Source organism: Triturus cristatus, chromosome 4_1 (genome assembly GCF_964204655.1).
Source record: "Triturus cristatus chromosome 4_1, aTriCri1.1, whole genome shotgun sequence".
Lineage (NCBI taxonomy): Eukaryota > Metazoa > Chordata > Amphibia > Caudata > Salamandridae > Triturus > Triturus cristatus.
This window is the reverse complement of record NC_140585.1, coordinates 679,730,727-679,746,368: the sequence shown is the minus strand read 5'-3', so window position 1 is coordinate 679,746,368 and position 15,642 is coordinate 679,730,727. Positions and strand designations below refer to the sequence as shown.

Sequence of the window (15,642 nt, the reverse complement as noted above, 5' to 3'; positions counted from 1 at the left end):
AGCAGTGTAATTTAACTGTAGTTGGTCAATGCTGCTTCCTCCAGAATGGAAGAAAAAGGAAGTGATGTATCGGACCACAAGCCAACAACCAGCAAGATAAGAACAGCAATGCCAAATTCCACCAATGGCAAGCGACAAAACAAAGACAAATGCAATGGGTGGACTTTCAGTAGTAATACAGATTACTTGATGCCTCGTAGAAGGCATAAACAGTGACACGGTAAAGTTTAAAGAGTTTATTTTATAAACCTTGTGTCCTAAGATGCAGTACTTTGGTTAACCTAAGCAGACAAATGATTAATATCAAAACCATCAGCATAGTTACAATACCATAGAAAATGAAAGGAGTAATCCTACTAAAATGACAGTGGATCTAAGCCACCTTCCTTTCGCTAGCAAACTAATAGTATTATTATTAGACTAGTAAAAGGTCTCTAGGCTTGAATGGGGAACCCCATACCGTAAAGATCAGTTGAGGGCGATCACATCACAGGATCAGCTAGTCTCTGCTCCTGGGAAAGCTCTTCTTCCGAATGTCTTGAAAACATGTAACACTGCAATATTAAAAGCACCCGACTTTCAGGTATTTGCAGCTGCTTGCGTGTTATGGCTAAATAGTGGGCCGATCAACCTGAACCCAACAACATGCACCGTCTAGCGACCCAGACTGTTTCTTTACACTGTGTACAGACCAAGGTCGCTGCTCACTGTTTGGGATGTGAACAACAGACAGTTCTCATGTGAAGCAAAGTCGAGTAAGCATTTCTCAAATAATAACATGTGACTACAGTGTCGTGTGCAAAAGCAGCAAAAGCGGCAAGATGGCTTTCTAACATCTAACGCGGTTGTGCTAACTTAGCATTGTACATATATAGATAACGATCTTCACTACACCCCCCCTTGATCGGACCACTAACCACTAGGGGCGCACTTGCAAGAACGCAGAGTTCAAGTTTGATAGAACGGAACCAAGGGTATGAACTGTAAGTCCAAATAAGGTAAGTGAAAAAGATTGAGAAAAAAAATAAAGAAAGAAAGAATTTAAAAAGGAATGAAAAAAAACATTTAAGGGATTCAAAAAACATCATTGAAGGACGTATGACGAAAGGATGGGGCAAAATAGTCAATCCATCAATGTATAAGCACAATAAGTTGCAACAGCTTCCAAGAGAAAATCATTGGAACGTTCCGCAAAATTATCTGCCATCTAGTTCAGCACGGGGAAGGAACATACATGCTCCTCAACCACCGGAGCCTCCAGCACCATTTGAGGACAACTGGCGTGATCTTCAAGATAACTTCTCTCTAAGAATTCAATCGCAGCCGTTCCGATGTCCCAATTCCCAAGGACTCCATGTGCTGCTCCACAGGCCATAATCCCAACTCCAGAACAGTCCAACTCATGAGCCACTAAGGGGCTCATTAGCCAATCATAATCCGGGGCAGGAGACACCGAGTTCGACAGACACAAATCCAGAGCCCATTGGAATGGACAATCTAGGCAATGAAAGACGGGCTGTACACAAGTAAAGTATGGAAACCGGAAGGACAATCCATAGGCTATGCTTAAAGTCGCCAGTGGTAAAGTGCCATAGTACTCAAGCATCCGGTTACGAAGATGTAACAGCCGGGACCTGCTGTCGTGAGACGCAAGTTGTGCATCCATAGCGTAGTGCGCAGATCAACAAAAGTATTCCAGCTATGAGGGCGAGAAGTAAAGGAAGACCTCCGAAGACGCTGAAAAAAATAGAATGAAAAAATGCCGGGATCACACCAAAAATAGTTTGAAAGGATGTCACGAGGCCGGAGCCCACAATTTTAAAAAAATGAGCCAGGCCACTTGTTGACGAGGCATTAAAAATAGTCTGAATCGGGGTCCCAAAATGAAGTGGGAGATCAGTATTCAAAAGCGCTTGCACCTCAGTGCGCGTGTTTGCTACTTGAAGGACAAATGTTTCCCGGGACGAAGTCAACGCGACTTCTTTTTGAGACAATAGAGCCCTTATTCTGCTCATCTTATTGAACTCTGCTTTCAAGGTTGAAATGGAAGGCCAGATGGATACATCAAGCCGTCCATGCGGGGGTGGGAAAAGGACGTTATTACAGCAGACCACTCTCTGTGATACAGTCACTAGGTAGGGAATTCCCACTAACATCCCACAGCAAGCTTCATTATCCAAAAGCCAATAACTACCGTTAGCAAGCAGCGTAAAAGACGGTGTTATAACTGGCACAGGGATCCCTTTCAGGACGCAAGCTAAATTAGGAGCGTGTACATTACATGCACCATGCAATTGAATGTGCCAACACACAACAGAGTGATCCGGAGTGGAAGTGCACTCTTCACCTTTTAAGTAAACCTCTTTTCCGTCCCGCACGCATCTGTACGTGAATGGGAGTGACTAAACTTTGTGCAGGAAGGCAGTACCAAGTTGTTCATATCTGCCAAGGGCATAATGTTTCATGCACGAACTGAATTTAAACGGGGGGGAAAGGTAATGTGATCAACCCATGTATAAGCCACACAGTGGAATTCAATTCAGCAACAGAGCGAGGCAAAGGTTCTAATTTTTTCAATGTGCAGTAATGAGTATGTAGCATCTTTCATGGACATGAACTGTTGTTTTGCAGTTAAATTAAAAGGAAGGAACAAAGAGGAAGTGTTCATGTTCCCTGCCTTTAACGTTTGCAACGTCCATGCAAACTGCATAATAGAACGCAATTGATTTTGACCATGATACAATACAGACAAATCATCCTGCACAATGTCTACCACAGATGTTACAATTTTATCTAAAGTATAAATTCTGGAAGACAGGGTGTTAATGCTATTATCTATCACGGCCAGTACTTTCTCCATATTGGCTTGGTCAATAGCTCGTAATCGGGAAGCAGCCTCAATTTGCGACAACTTCCAAACTTCGTTGTAAATAGCATACACCCATCTCTTGGACCTGCCAAACACAGGACCCTTAACAAAATCATTCAAATCTATTTTGTCGTTTAATTTGGATAAATGAAGTTTAACAGATGCTAAAGTAGAATGTTGCAGCCAAGACTGGCATAACTTCCCTACTGAGTAGGTAGTTACAGTGTGAGAAGATTCAAAACGGGGGTCCACACGAACTTGTGTATTCCCCTACTTTAAACCAAGAAACCGATGTTGACAGGAATCTGCACTTGTCTGCCATACCAACCACCCTTCTGGATCCAATTCAGAAATATTGAAGGATGTGTTGGAAACGTATGTCTGCAACGTAGCAAGGGACAGATCTGTATGATTACCCCAATTAGGATAAGCACCCAGATCCGGAATGGAGGGAGAATTTAATTTTTTAGTACTTGCCAATCCAAAACAAGTGGTCTGAAAAATGGATGAATTTAAAAATAACATGTGATTCGGGATAAGACTGGCACGATGCAAAGCTTCTGTTCCCTGTACCTGCCACGGTTTGGAGCCCCAAACCGATTTAAGATCGATAGTAGCTTTCCATAGATCATACCCTCCAATTGCCAACTCCTCCATAAAGGACTTGGAATATAACAATTTGGTGTGTGTCAGTCTAACCTTAGAAGCAGACTCAGGCGCAACCTTAAAATAAAAGGAGGCTGGATTGGACACACTGAAATCAGAGAAATAAGTGAATTTTACTGCATCCCAAGCGATCCCATCACGTACAGGCCAGGCGGTAATGTTCACAAAAGTCTGGTCCCTTTTCATGATATGTGATGAGGAGTGGGAGGCCAAAGTTCCATCAATTTGACGAATTGTAGATCTTTCTTTCAGGTAGTGTCCATTGATAAGTCTAAAAAACACTACCACAAAACCAATAGACATAATCAAAAAAATACATATGAGCACTAGCCAAATGTAAGTCCAAGGGGGAATTAAAAAATGTCTTTTAAACCAGGCCACAAAAATCGAAACTTTGGACGGGGCAATGGAAATCATTGAATTAGAGTCAAAAGAGTCTCGTGAGTGGGCAACTGAGGTGGATTGTAAAACAAGCAATGTAACATCCGCAGGATAAGCATACTCATTATCTTCAGGTAGACCAGCAGCTGTCGGTCGCAACAAAGGACCAGTAACATTATGCATCTCGACTGCAACATCAGGCACGGTGTTAGGAGCTCGGGCCACAACAGAATTTCTCAGCATCGAAGGGCAAGAAACCGCTGGTGTCATACTAAGAAGAATCGGCCACTCGCTGTAGCTTGACATTGTCAATAGAAATGTACCTGTTATCCTTGCGACCAGGAAGTGGAGGTAAAATGACTGTACGTGTACCCTGTACTCCAAGCACTGGAACTGGTGCACGATAAGAGGGGCCGAACTCCTTCTTGTTCTCCACCTTCTCACGGACCAGATCACCAACTCGAGGTAGCCAGCCGACTACCGGAACCTGAAGCGCAGCATCAGATGAGGAGGGTACGTGTTCCTTCGCTAGACTGTCTCTGGCTTCTTGAAGATTCTGCAATACAGCACAGCGATCATCTACGTCAAAGGGTGCGGCTGACGCCGCCATGTCTAGACCATCAAGGTCCGGGACAAACATTCGTATGCCAAAGAGCATCATGTATGGGGTCCGCCCACCCAGAGACCTTCTAGGGAGATTATTTAGTGCACGTTGCACGTCATACAATTGGGCTGGCCAGTACCCAAAACCCTGGCTGTCAAAGATTGCTTTAAGTCACGGTTCATTCACTCCACTACACTATTACCCTCAGGTCGGTATGGATACGAAAATTTGACTTGGACCCCCAAATTTCTCATGGCTTCTTTGTACGCCTTAGAGGCAAACGCAGGGCCCTGATCAGAATGAAAGGTACCACATGCAAAACTTCCAACAATGACACGCAAATCTTTTATGACAGTACGGGAATCAGCACTCCTTTGTGGCCACACCCACAGAAAACATGTGCACGAATCTACTGCAACCAAGATGTATTTGTACGCAGTATCAGAGGTAAATGGACCGCAATGATCTAAATAAACACAACCCATTGGTTTATTTGATATGTACAACTGAGTTTGTGGTGGGCGCGCCGCAGTGGAAGGTTTAATCTGCTGGCAAATGTCACAATTAAGAACATAAGCTCTGGCTTGTTTATACACACCGCACCACCAGTAACGTTGTTGTAACAGTGATACAGTAGCTGCAACGCCGGCACGCGCATACGCCATGCCCTCGTGAGCCGCCAATATCAAAGATGGTCTGCAGTCCGCGTTGGGAATCAATCTGTCACCAACGTCATTAATCCTCATTAATGGGACGTTATCAGGACTTAAGCGATAATGGTAACGAGAAGGGAAACCTCCTGGAAATTTCGTTCCCTGCTCTGTAGCAGCAATAGCTGCCAAGATGTCATCATCGATCTTACTTTTGGATCTTGTAACTGTTGCTACTAAGTATGTCGCCACTGCTGTTTTTGCTGCCTCGTCAGCCAGGCTGTTGCCGACAGCATGGACACCAACTCGTTGGTGACCAAGAGTGTGAATAACATTCACGAGAGGCAGACGTTCTTTAAGATCTGCCACTCGAACCCAAAGCAGTTTATGCTTAATCGTGCTACCTTTGGAATCATGGTAGTCATTCTGAGACCAAAAATGGAGATTCTCGTTGTAAGATTGAACACAATAAAAGGAGTCACTTACTATGAGAGTAGTGACCCGTGGATCAGCAAACTCCAGTGCAAGCACCAGAGCGCGAAGCTCCGCTAACTGTGCGGTACAATCACCCAATGACTGCGTGTGCACGAATTCACCATTTACGAAAGTACCAACAACAATTGCGCAAGCCGCTGAATAGGCATGCTTCGATCCAATAGCCGGTTGCGCCGAACCGTCAGTGTAAATGACACAATGGTAATCCTCGAGTGGGCGCAAGGACAGAGGAGCTGGATGAACAAATTCATACTGCAAAAACTCCTGAGTCTGAAGTGCCGCGTCAAAGATATATGTGACGTCAGGCGATGTCAAGGAAGTAGCCCATTGTATCCACCGTGGATGCAAAGCCTTAGAATTTGGTACACTAGCTTTTGTCACGGCCTCAAGGACAGGATATGGTGTTACCACCAACATGCGTTTACCTTGCGACAGCGCTCGTTCTTTCAGAATCGCCATCTGTACTGCCGTCAGAACTTTCTCGACAGCGGAAAATCGCAGTTCAGCCGAAGTGTACAAGTGAGATTTGTAGGCAATGGGGACGGTGTCGCCCTCGTTGAACGTTAAGTATGTGAAACCAACTGCGCCAGGCACGATTCTTATGACCAGGTTAGTGTGGTTATCACGCGTCAGTAAGTATTTTGAAGCAAGAAGATCAGCTTGCAATGACTGCAAAATAGCTGAATGCTCCGGCAGCCAACAAGATTTGGAAAAAGTAGGTTGTACCAAGGCATAAAGCGGCTTGATACGCTGGGCATAATCTGGAATGTAAGTACGACCGAAATTCAGAAAACCCAGCAAAGATTGCAATTTCTTCAGTGTCGTAGGAGCACGTAGGCATGCGCATTTCTCTAGGAAGTGCGGAGCCAATCCTCGACCTTCATTGTTGAGTTCGTACCCCAAGAACAACACTGTATATTCCGCAATGTGTGACTTCGCAAAGTTAAATTTGTAACCGAAGTCTGCAAACAAAACAATGCGATCAACGCGACGGAGATGCGCTTCCAACTCGTCATCTGTGAGATAAATATCATCCACATACGAGTACACATCAGGGTCTACGCCCTCTAACAGAGAGACCACGCGAGCAGCAAAGACTCCAGGGCTGTTCTTGTAGCCCATTGGTAATCTTTTGAATTGTTTTTGTTTGCCACCCGAGGTGAACGCCGTCCACTCACTACTTAGAGAGGTCAGGTTATGGCTGTAGAGATGTCAAGTGTGGTTTTAAACCTTTTTCTCACAAGACTATCGACGAGAGCCGAACTGTGGGTATTTTGTACTGCACACGTCCGGCAATGAGAGTTAAGGTGCCGGTAATCCAAAACCAGGCGGTACGACCCGTCAGGCTTCGTCACAGTGAACAAAGGATTATTCATAGGTGACACACATGTTTCGATCACTCCTTGATATTCCAATTGTTCAAGGATTGACGTGAGGTCTAGCTTCGCGACGCATGGGGTATTGGGGTTGAGGTTGGGGCGTAGTCCGCAACGGAATCTCATGGCTGGGAGACAATTTATTCCAGCCAACCTGATTTCGATATAACGCAGGTGCTAGCACCTGAGCCCATTCCTCGGCGTACTTTTTAGCTTGGACCTTCGGCATTGTGTGCGCAAAGGACGAGAGGATTACCTCCTCCCCTCTAGGAGCATCTAAAACGAAAGCCGGGGACCAATCTGCCTCCGCCAACAGAATGTCATAGGAAGTGGTCAGAATATCCCAAAAAAAACCTTGAATTGTACGTTGTATGTCACCTTCAATTTGAATGACTATATCATATAGTCAATCAGGGGGAGACACCCGAGTATCAGCAGTTTCAATATTCACAAATATATCAGTTGCTGTCGCCACCAGATATGGACGCAGTGCTTGTCGCACTACTGTAACTTCCGCTGCGCTGTCTAGCAGCGTTAGCGCCCATGTCAGGTTCCGAAGCTGCATCCATACCATCTGAGGCATACCTCGCTGTCAGCGCAGCAACTTTCTTCTTCTGAAACTGGGGTCTTTGACACGCAGACTCGTCCTGCTTGCCTTTGACATCAGACTGGCGGGGTTGCTCACGACCTTGGGCACCCCTTCCTTTCCCACGGTCTCCGCCACCGGATTGTGAAGCCGATGTTTCCTGTGAAGAACGAGGAGAGCGTTGTTCAGAAACCTGAAATCTATCAGGTGACTTAATACGAGATCGATCGCGCAGATCATATGTGCGTTCGTTAGACGACTGTACCGGTGAGGCAGGACGTGACCCCTGTTTCTGTTGCTGCTTCCCCTGTTTCTTAGCCCGCCAACTTTGTTTAGGAAAATTGGGGCGTTTGTCTTTTGTAGACGAGCTCACCTTAGTTTGTTGTACTATATCAGGAATGATCACAGTCGGTTTTACACCCAAGGCACTACGACCCACGGTCCTATATGCCTTCGCAATTACTTTAGCGAACTCTTTGGGCTTGTCGGCGTCATCCACGCGGTCCATCATATGTGCGACTTGGAACTGCATGGCATCTCCTTTGAGGTTGCCCATCACCATGGAGCATACCACATCGAAGCTGTCGACAAGCCTCATTCCCAATTCAATAGCTGCCTCCGCACCATGATTCTCTTGAACCTTTTTGATGACGGATGGTAGTATAGACATAGACGGAGTGCCATAGCACTTCGAATAGGTCGCGGCAAAGACCTTCCCCCAGTTGTCACAATCGGCCATATCTGGGACCAGGTCTTTAGGCAAAGTAATGGTGAGGATCCTGTGTTTCTCCACAGGAGTGGTATTTGGAAAAACTGCTTCCAGTTGGTCAAATTTCTCAGCAAGCCAATAAGGAAATTCATCCTTACTTTGGGGGCGCTTGCCGACCACCGAATTAACCATAACAGGACTAATAACCACCGCGTGGTGGTCCGTAGGTTGTCCCGCAACAGCAGGTGCCCCCACCTGCACGGTGCGTGACACGTACTGCACCAAAGCCCTATGTACCGGGCTGTGTGTAGTACCCGCAACTCAGCCACCGCCACCGTGAGATAGCGAGGATGAGGCGTAAAGCCGGCCAGCACCGGCCATGTGGCCCCTGCAATAGACAACGGGCCCATTCTCGCCGGTGCAACCGCATGGGGAAGGGCGCCATTAAACCAAATTGTATGCTGCCAGGCAGAAATAGGAATTTCTTGTGTCCAGATGGGGTATAGACCGCAGGCGGCTGCGTGGCTGTATACGTGTGAAACGTACCATCATCATCCTCCGCCGGAAAAGTCACCCACGAGTAAAACAACTCATACGGGTAAGACGCATCAGCGCTCACCACAAAGATAACAGCCATCGCATCATCCGGCACCCCATACTGCGTCAAATGACTGCGCAGAGGTGCACGGCTATGCGTGGCTATGTCAACCGCCATTAGGACACACTAAAGAGTATCAACGATATCAAAAGTAGCACTGGGGTTCAGAAAAAATAACCTTTTTAATGATCAAGCTTGAAGGAACCTATTAGTCGAAACACAGGTAGGTTAAACCGTCACTCCCGTCAAACGGAAACCAGAGTGAGGGTGTTGTGGACTAATATAAGCACTACTAAGGCGTTTCAAATCAATAGACCAAACGTTAGGTGCGCCATGTTGCAAGGATGGTGGTAATCAGAAATACCTGTTCGTAATTATTCTCATATCAGTCCACAACAGAATAAACAGTGACACTGTAAAGTTTAAAGAGTTTATTTTATAAACCTCGTTTCCTAAGATGCAGTACTTTGGCGAACATAAGCAGACAAATGATTAATATCAAAACCATCAGCATAGTTACAATACCATAGTAAATGAAAGGAGTAATCATACTAAAATGACAGTGGATCTAAGCCACCTTCCTTTCGCTAGCAAACTAATAGTATTATTATTAGACTAGTAAAAGGTCTCTAGGCTTGAATGGGGAACCCCATACCGTAAAGATCAGCTCAGGGCGATCACATCATAGGATCAGCTAGGCTCTGCTCCTGGGAAAGCTCTTCTTCCGAATGTCTTGAAAACATGTAACACTGCAATATTAAAAGCACCCGACTTTCAGGTATTTGCAGCTGCTTGCGTGTTATGGCTAAATAGTGGGCCGATCAACCTGAACCCAACAACATGCACCGTCTAGCGACCCAGACTGTTTCTTTACACTGTGTACAGACCAAGGTCGCTGCTCACTGTTTAGGATGTGAACAACAGACAGTTCTCATGTGAAGCAAAGTCGAGTAAGCATTTCTCAAATAATAACATGTGACTACAGTGTCGTGTGCAAAAGCGGCAAGATGGCTTTCTAACATCTAACGCGGTTGTGCTAACTTAGCATTGTACATATATAGATAACGATCTTCACTACAGAGTCATCGGTGGGACTTCTTGGGAGTGACATTAGACAAGCGGTTTGCGTTCTCTCAAGTGGACTCTGACAAAGCTTTCCTTGATAACCTAGCAGGAGGCATTGAGTTTTGTTGTGCTTTGCACAGTTGGGTTACATGGGGTGGCTGGTGAGTACCTTGGCAGGGCTTGAATCCGAGCCACAGACTGGGCCGGCCAGTACGGCTCCAGGGGGTGGCATGGGAGTGGGACCTGTGATGTCAGGCCTTCAAGTTTGCTCTTTTTTGCTTAGATGCTTTATCTCTCCCATTTTTTCTTACACTTCCACGGGTTTCCTGGCCCTAAATAGTTAAATTGATCAGAAAACACTTGTGAAAGGCTTTCTAATTGAATGTTCTTATGACTAGATAGTGTTTTGGAACTGCAGCTGCATGTTTTTTATACTGTACATTATCCTTGTAGATCGGGTCAAATACAGAGATTCGCTAATAATCTCTGTTTCTGTTGTTGATCAGGGACACAGTAGACCTTGACAGTGTGATGGCGCCGTCAAATGTGGACATGGTGTAAACATGGTTCCTCTCTTGACAGGCCATTTGACCGTGAACTTGAAAACGTTTTGTCCCCACCACTCACCTTTATTCCATTGTTTAACAGTAATTTTAATTATACAATACGTGTTTCTCCTCTCCTTAGAAAACATACTGGGCGTTCAAATTAAATCTCAGCTTACTATTTCTGGCAGCAAATAAAAAATATTGCATTGTGTGCGGCAGTAGACCACTCGCTGCAAAAGACAACAAGGTGATGGAAGCAATGCTTGAAATAATATCGGCCATTGGCAATCGCTTGGGTCACATTCCGGTGCATCATTTTTACCCACTGTGCCACTCTACACAGGGACTAGTCGTATGTAATTCATTCTTGGTCCTACTCTAAAAGAAACATTACGGCCTAAAATGCCCGGCCAGGGACCTATAACACACGCAACAATCATTTTTTGCCAAATATGCCAAGTCAGACTGTTATTGCAAGTTAGCTTTGGTCCTGCTACAATATGAACAGTAACCCCCCCCCCCCCCCCCCCCCACCCCCCAACTCTAATATACCATTTTCTCCTATAAGTAGGCGTACTCCCAAAGCCCTAAATTCATATCTGTCTATCTAGATTTTCCTTTTTAGTTTAATTGTGCTTATTTATTAATTTTCTGTACGTTTTTTAACTGTATTTAGTATATATTTTTACTGTACTTCATCTATTCAGTGTGTGTATATATATATATATATGTATATATATATGTATATATATATATATATACACACACACATATGTTTGTGTGTGTGTATATATATATACACACACACACATATGTTTGTGTGTGTGTACATACAGGCCTTTATGTGTATATTTATGTCTGTGTGTGTTTAGATAGATACATTTATATAGATAGAGTTAGGGACATCTAGAATGAGATTTTATTATATTTACCTTACCTGCAATGTAAAGTAAAGACTCCCTATGTACTGCCTGCGAAGTAAAGACACTTGATGAACTGAGATAGGACACTGTTTACATAAGAGGAGAGGACTGGGCTGAGGTGAATAATCACAGCTTCCAAAAAGTGCTGTGGTAATTTTCATTGTAAATGTCAATGTGCTTCATATAGGTCATCAGCAGCAGTTGCAAAAGAAGTAGAGGCCATACAGTGTGTCTTGTTTCTCTGAATTGACCTAGTTACTTACCTATGTGGGGCACATTGCGAAAAATAACTGCTTTGTTCTGTTTCTGTTGCAGTATCTACTAGAAATGAAAAGTTTAATATTACCCCCAGAACATATCTTGAAGAGAGGGGACAGCGAAGCAATAGCATACGCATTCTTTCATCTTCAGCACTGGAAAAGGGTGGAGGGTGCCTTAAATCTCTTACATTGTACGTGGGAAGGCAGTAAGTACTTCTTTTCTGAAATATTCAATGAGAATAAATGTTTGTAGGAAGTCACCTCTATCTGAAAGTGTGCATACCGGCTACTGTTATTGTAAGCGGGCGGTTGGCTGTTTAGAACATTACCTGTCTATCAGCTCTTTTGAATGAATGTTAGAACTCAAAGTTTTGCAGGGCGGTCTAAACCATTCAGTAATTTATCATTACCTCCACATTACGCCCCCACCCCCGCGCCCCCAATTAATTACTTAATTAGGCCGCCGCGCCTCATTAAGTAATTAATTAGGGTGAAAACGTCCTCGGTGTAATGCAATTACTGGTAAGTAAGTGAAGCATTAAAAATAATGCCCAATGAGATACCGCATCCTACAAGTAGGTTGTCGGGTTTCACCTGCAGTTTGAATATCTGCCGCTAGAGGGAGCCCATTTCAAAATTATCAAACATTACATTGTTCGTCCCATTCTATGCTCTGTATAGATCCTGCAGCCGTTTTTTGTTAACATGCAGGGTATTCAAATACCTAGAGGTGGACGAGACAACACATTTATAGCGGAAGCCAAGCAGAGGATCTGGCTCAGAATTTGCAGCCCGTGCACCAGCCTAGCCCTGATAATGTTCCCTATGTAAATCAATCAACAAACATCACTTAAAATGATGAAGTCGCATCAAAGTTCAGAAATGTGTATTTCTTTAACATGAAGCTTTGACAATACATCACATTATAGTACTGCACTGACAAGTGCTTATTAAAAATTATAGTTTCAAAACATAAACCATTAGTGCACTAAGACAAGACAATTGGCATGTAAACTAGGTGGAACTCCGCAGAGACAGAAAAACTCAAGCCGCGCTCCGCAGAGTTCTGCCATCAGCGGAGTATATTAAGTCACGTTGCTTGCACTGATTTTAAGCGCCAAGAGTTTGTCCCGTGCTGTAAAATAAGCGCGAACGGCTCTCTGCATCACACCAGAGGGCGCTGCTTCTTTCTGCCGCTCGAGTAGACATTCTACTCGAGCGGCGGCATTCTCAACGTGAGCGGTCACAACCTGCCGTGACCACCCGCATTGAGAAATCTCGCCAAGAGGAGATCCAGTGCAATTTTTGTCTCCCTAGCACTCGCCAACTTACAGTTGGTGAGCCACATGAGAGAAAAAACTCCGTTCTGCATCACTTTGCGGGCAAAACTCTGCAAACTCCAAACTAAAGAGCAACATTATAATCTATTTAATTAAGCAGAATAGGTTTTTGTGCAACTGGTTTTTGTGCAACTGGTATTCTGAACTCCCATATTTGAAAGTGCTTTCATACGCGATAAAGAAGAAAAATTACTTTTGGTAAAATAAAATATTTGCCTAAGATTATACAATTTAAGCAGGGAAGCAGCGATTTATCTAGATTTACTTGATTCACTTTGTACAAATCAGCCAGGAAATTGGTATCTATTTGTCGTTCCTTATGTTAAGGTTTTGTTTTTACCTCTTTGTGCATTTTTCTGCAGATTTTAATAGGGTGAACTCAACTTGAAGGCTTTGAAGTGCTTTACATGAGCACCAGTTACATTACACAAGGTCACATGTATTGTTTTTTTAAAAACTTTATTAATCTTTTTACAAAAGGACAAAAAAAATAAATCAACTAGACATTGGTCATGCATTGTTCAATTGAGATTACACAAAGCATATAGAAGACATATGCAGTAGGAAAAAAACAAGATAACTGGTCACAGCTGGTCAAATTCAGGCCTTTAGGGGTCCTGATATGAACTGTAGGCGTGAACCTCATCTGGCATTGCCATCTGAGGCGTCTCTGTCCATTGTTAACAGATAATCATGCAGTGATTGCCAAATGTCCTTGGGTCTGGACTTGGGAGGTTAGAGCGCTGCTTATGTTTCCTTAGTGGGGCATCGGCTACTACCCTGAAACAGAGCTATTCGACGTTTTGCCAGCAGCAGCGCGATGGTAGGAAAGCACAGAGAACAGGGCTGAAGGGGTTTGACATATCCTGATAGGGTTAGGGGGGGTCAGGGTCAACAGTGACCCCATTCATTGTGGGCATCTGATCAAGGATCTGAAGCCAGTAGGCTTGAATAACAGGACAGGTCCATGTGAGGTGTATAAAGTCTGCGTTGTCAGTCCCACATTTCAGGCATTTGTGGGAGCATGTGGGGTCAGTTTTTTTTCTAAACCTTGTGACGTGGTGTATGCTTGGTGTAGAAACTTGAAATGTAGCAGTTTGCGCCTATGGTTAGAGGAAAGGAGTTTCATTTCTGTGCAGCAATAAAGCTACATCTTGTCTGCTATAGGATGCCCCAAGTCACGCTCCTATGCCACCTGGGCCCTCGCACTACCCAATGGTTTTAGGGCTAAACAAGTCTGGTAAAGCCTTGAGACCAATTGTGTCCCTTCGGTGGTGGTAATCACCAACATCAACCGGGGTGAGGGGGGGTGGAGTCCCTTGGTGCTACCGGGTATGAGGGTAATCGGTCAGTGTGTAATGTAGACTCCTGAGAATGAAATGGTTCAACTGCGTAGAGACCCCGGTAGTAGCAATGTCAGCGTGTGTGATAACATGTCCATCCAGAAAGAGGTCCCCCGTTCTATGCAGGATCAGAGTTTATATTCAAACACAGCAGTGATTCCATAAATTAATTGCTGAATTTGTGAATTTCTTTTAAATATCATGTTCTCAAATGTTACTTTGTAGGTCTGGATTAGAGCCAGCTTTAAGTGTTTCGCTAGCTTTGTGCAATAAAAAAAAAAAGTCAGAAAAAAATAAATATGTATGTATACATAGATAGGATTTGGGTGAGCCATCCTCATCCATTAGTCTGCTAAATAGTCATTCACATTTTGCTTCCATTCACTGCAGTTTACAGTATGAGGCAATGGGTCAGCCCTGTTCAGCCATGGTCTCTTGCACTATCAATACGGCATTTTGCCTGCTCCTATGTGCACATCTGCCTAAAAAGAAGTGCACTTCAGTGCCATGGCTGTTGGGCTAATACTTTAATTAGAAGGTTTTTTTAATTTCTATTCTGTACCCATTTTCTATTAGTGATCCATCTGTGTTTAAACTAGGTCTTCAGGTTACAGTAATTCAAAGCCAAAAGAACCTTTTCTTTGTGCAAATAAGAATCCTGTCTTCCTTTAATGTGCATTAAAACATATAAGGCACACCTGATCATAGTACATTCGCATGCTAGGTAGGAAACACGTGTATTATGTTAAAATTATATGCAATGGTTAATATTTTTTTTAATTATAAATATTTATTGCCGGCAAAGGTTTACCGTGTTTAGGCAGCAGCATGCTCTTTTTCCCCCTGTTTTTTGGCATATGCTTGTAATAAAAAGTAAGCCTGTTTGCCAATAGCAGACCAAATCGATTTACCAATGCTTTTTAATTGTGTTTTTACTCATAAGGTTGACTGTGACAGTGATGACTCTCTCACTCTAGGCAGTTCTTGATTCTCTTGTGAAGTGTAGAACATTGTTGGCAAGAGACCCCCAGAAGCCTTTATAGAATTTCCCAAGAAGGTTGAGGCCTGTGGCTGTCCCTGTTGAGAGCTGGCAAGAGGCCTCAGAACTTTCTTCAATCATGAGGTTGCAGTCTAGCGAGGTCCGCTCAGCCTGCGGAAGGTTAGCAGTAAGTACAGACTCCTTGAAAGTGGAGGGCTCTGCTAAAGTGGTGGATATTTTGGGTTTATAT

General features: G+C 44.0%; 1 protein-coding gene across 12 annotated transcripts in view; it reads left to right on the top strand.

The window, feature by feature from the left end:
* The window catches only part of ST7 (suppression of tumorigenicity 7), a 614,758-nt gene that overhangs the window by 539,200 nt on the left and 59,916 nt on the right, over nt 1-15,642 (top strand). For 4 of the 12 annotated variants that reach the window (XM_085653135.1, XM_085653143.1, XM_085653141.1 and 1 more), the window contains exon 12: nt 11,786-11,921. In XM_085653135.1, the coding sequence (XP_085509261.1) occupies nt 11,786-11,921 (136 nt within the window). Of the gene's footprint in view, nt 1-11,785; nt 11,939-15,642 lie in introns of all 12 variants that reach the window. The other 8 variants (XM_085653132.1, XM_085653137.1, XM_085653136.1 and 5 more) reach the window with 2 other exon arrangements.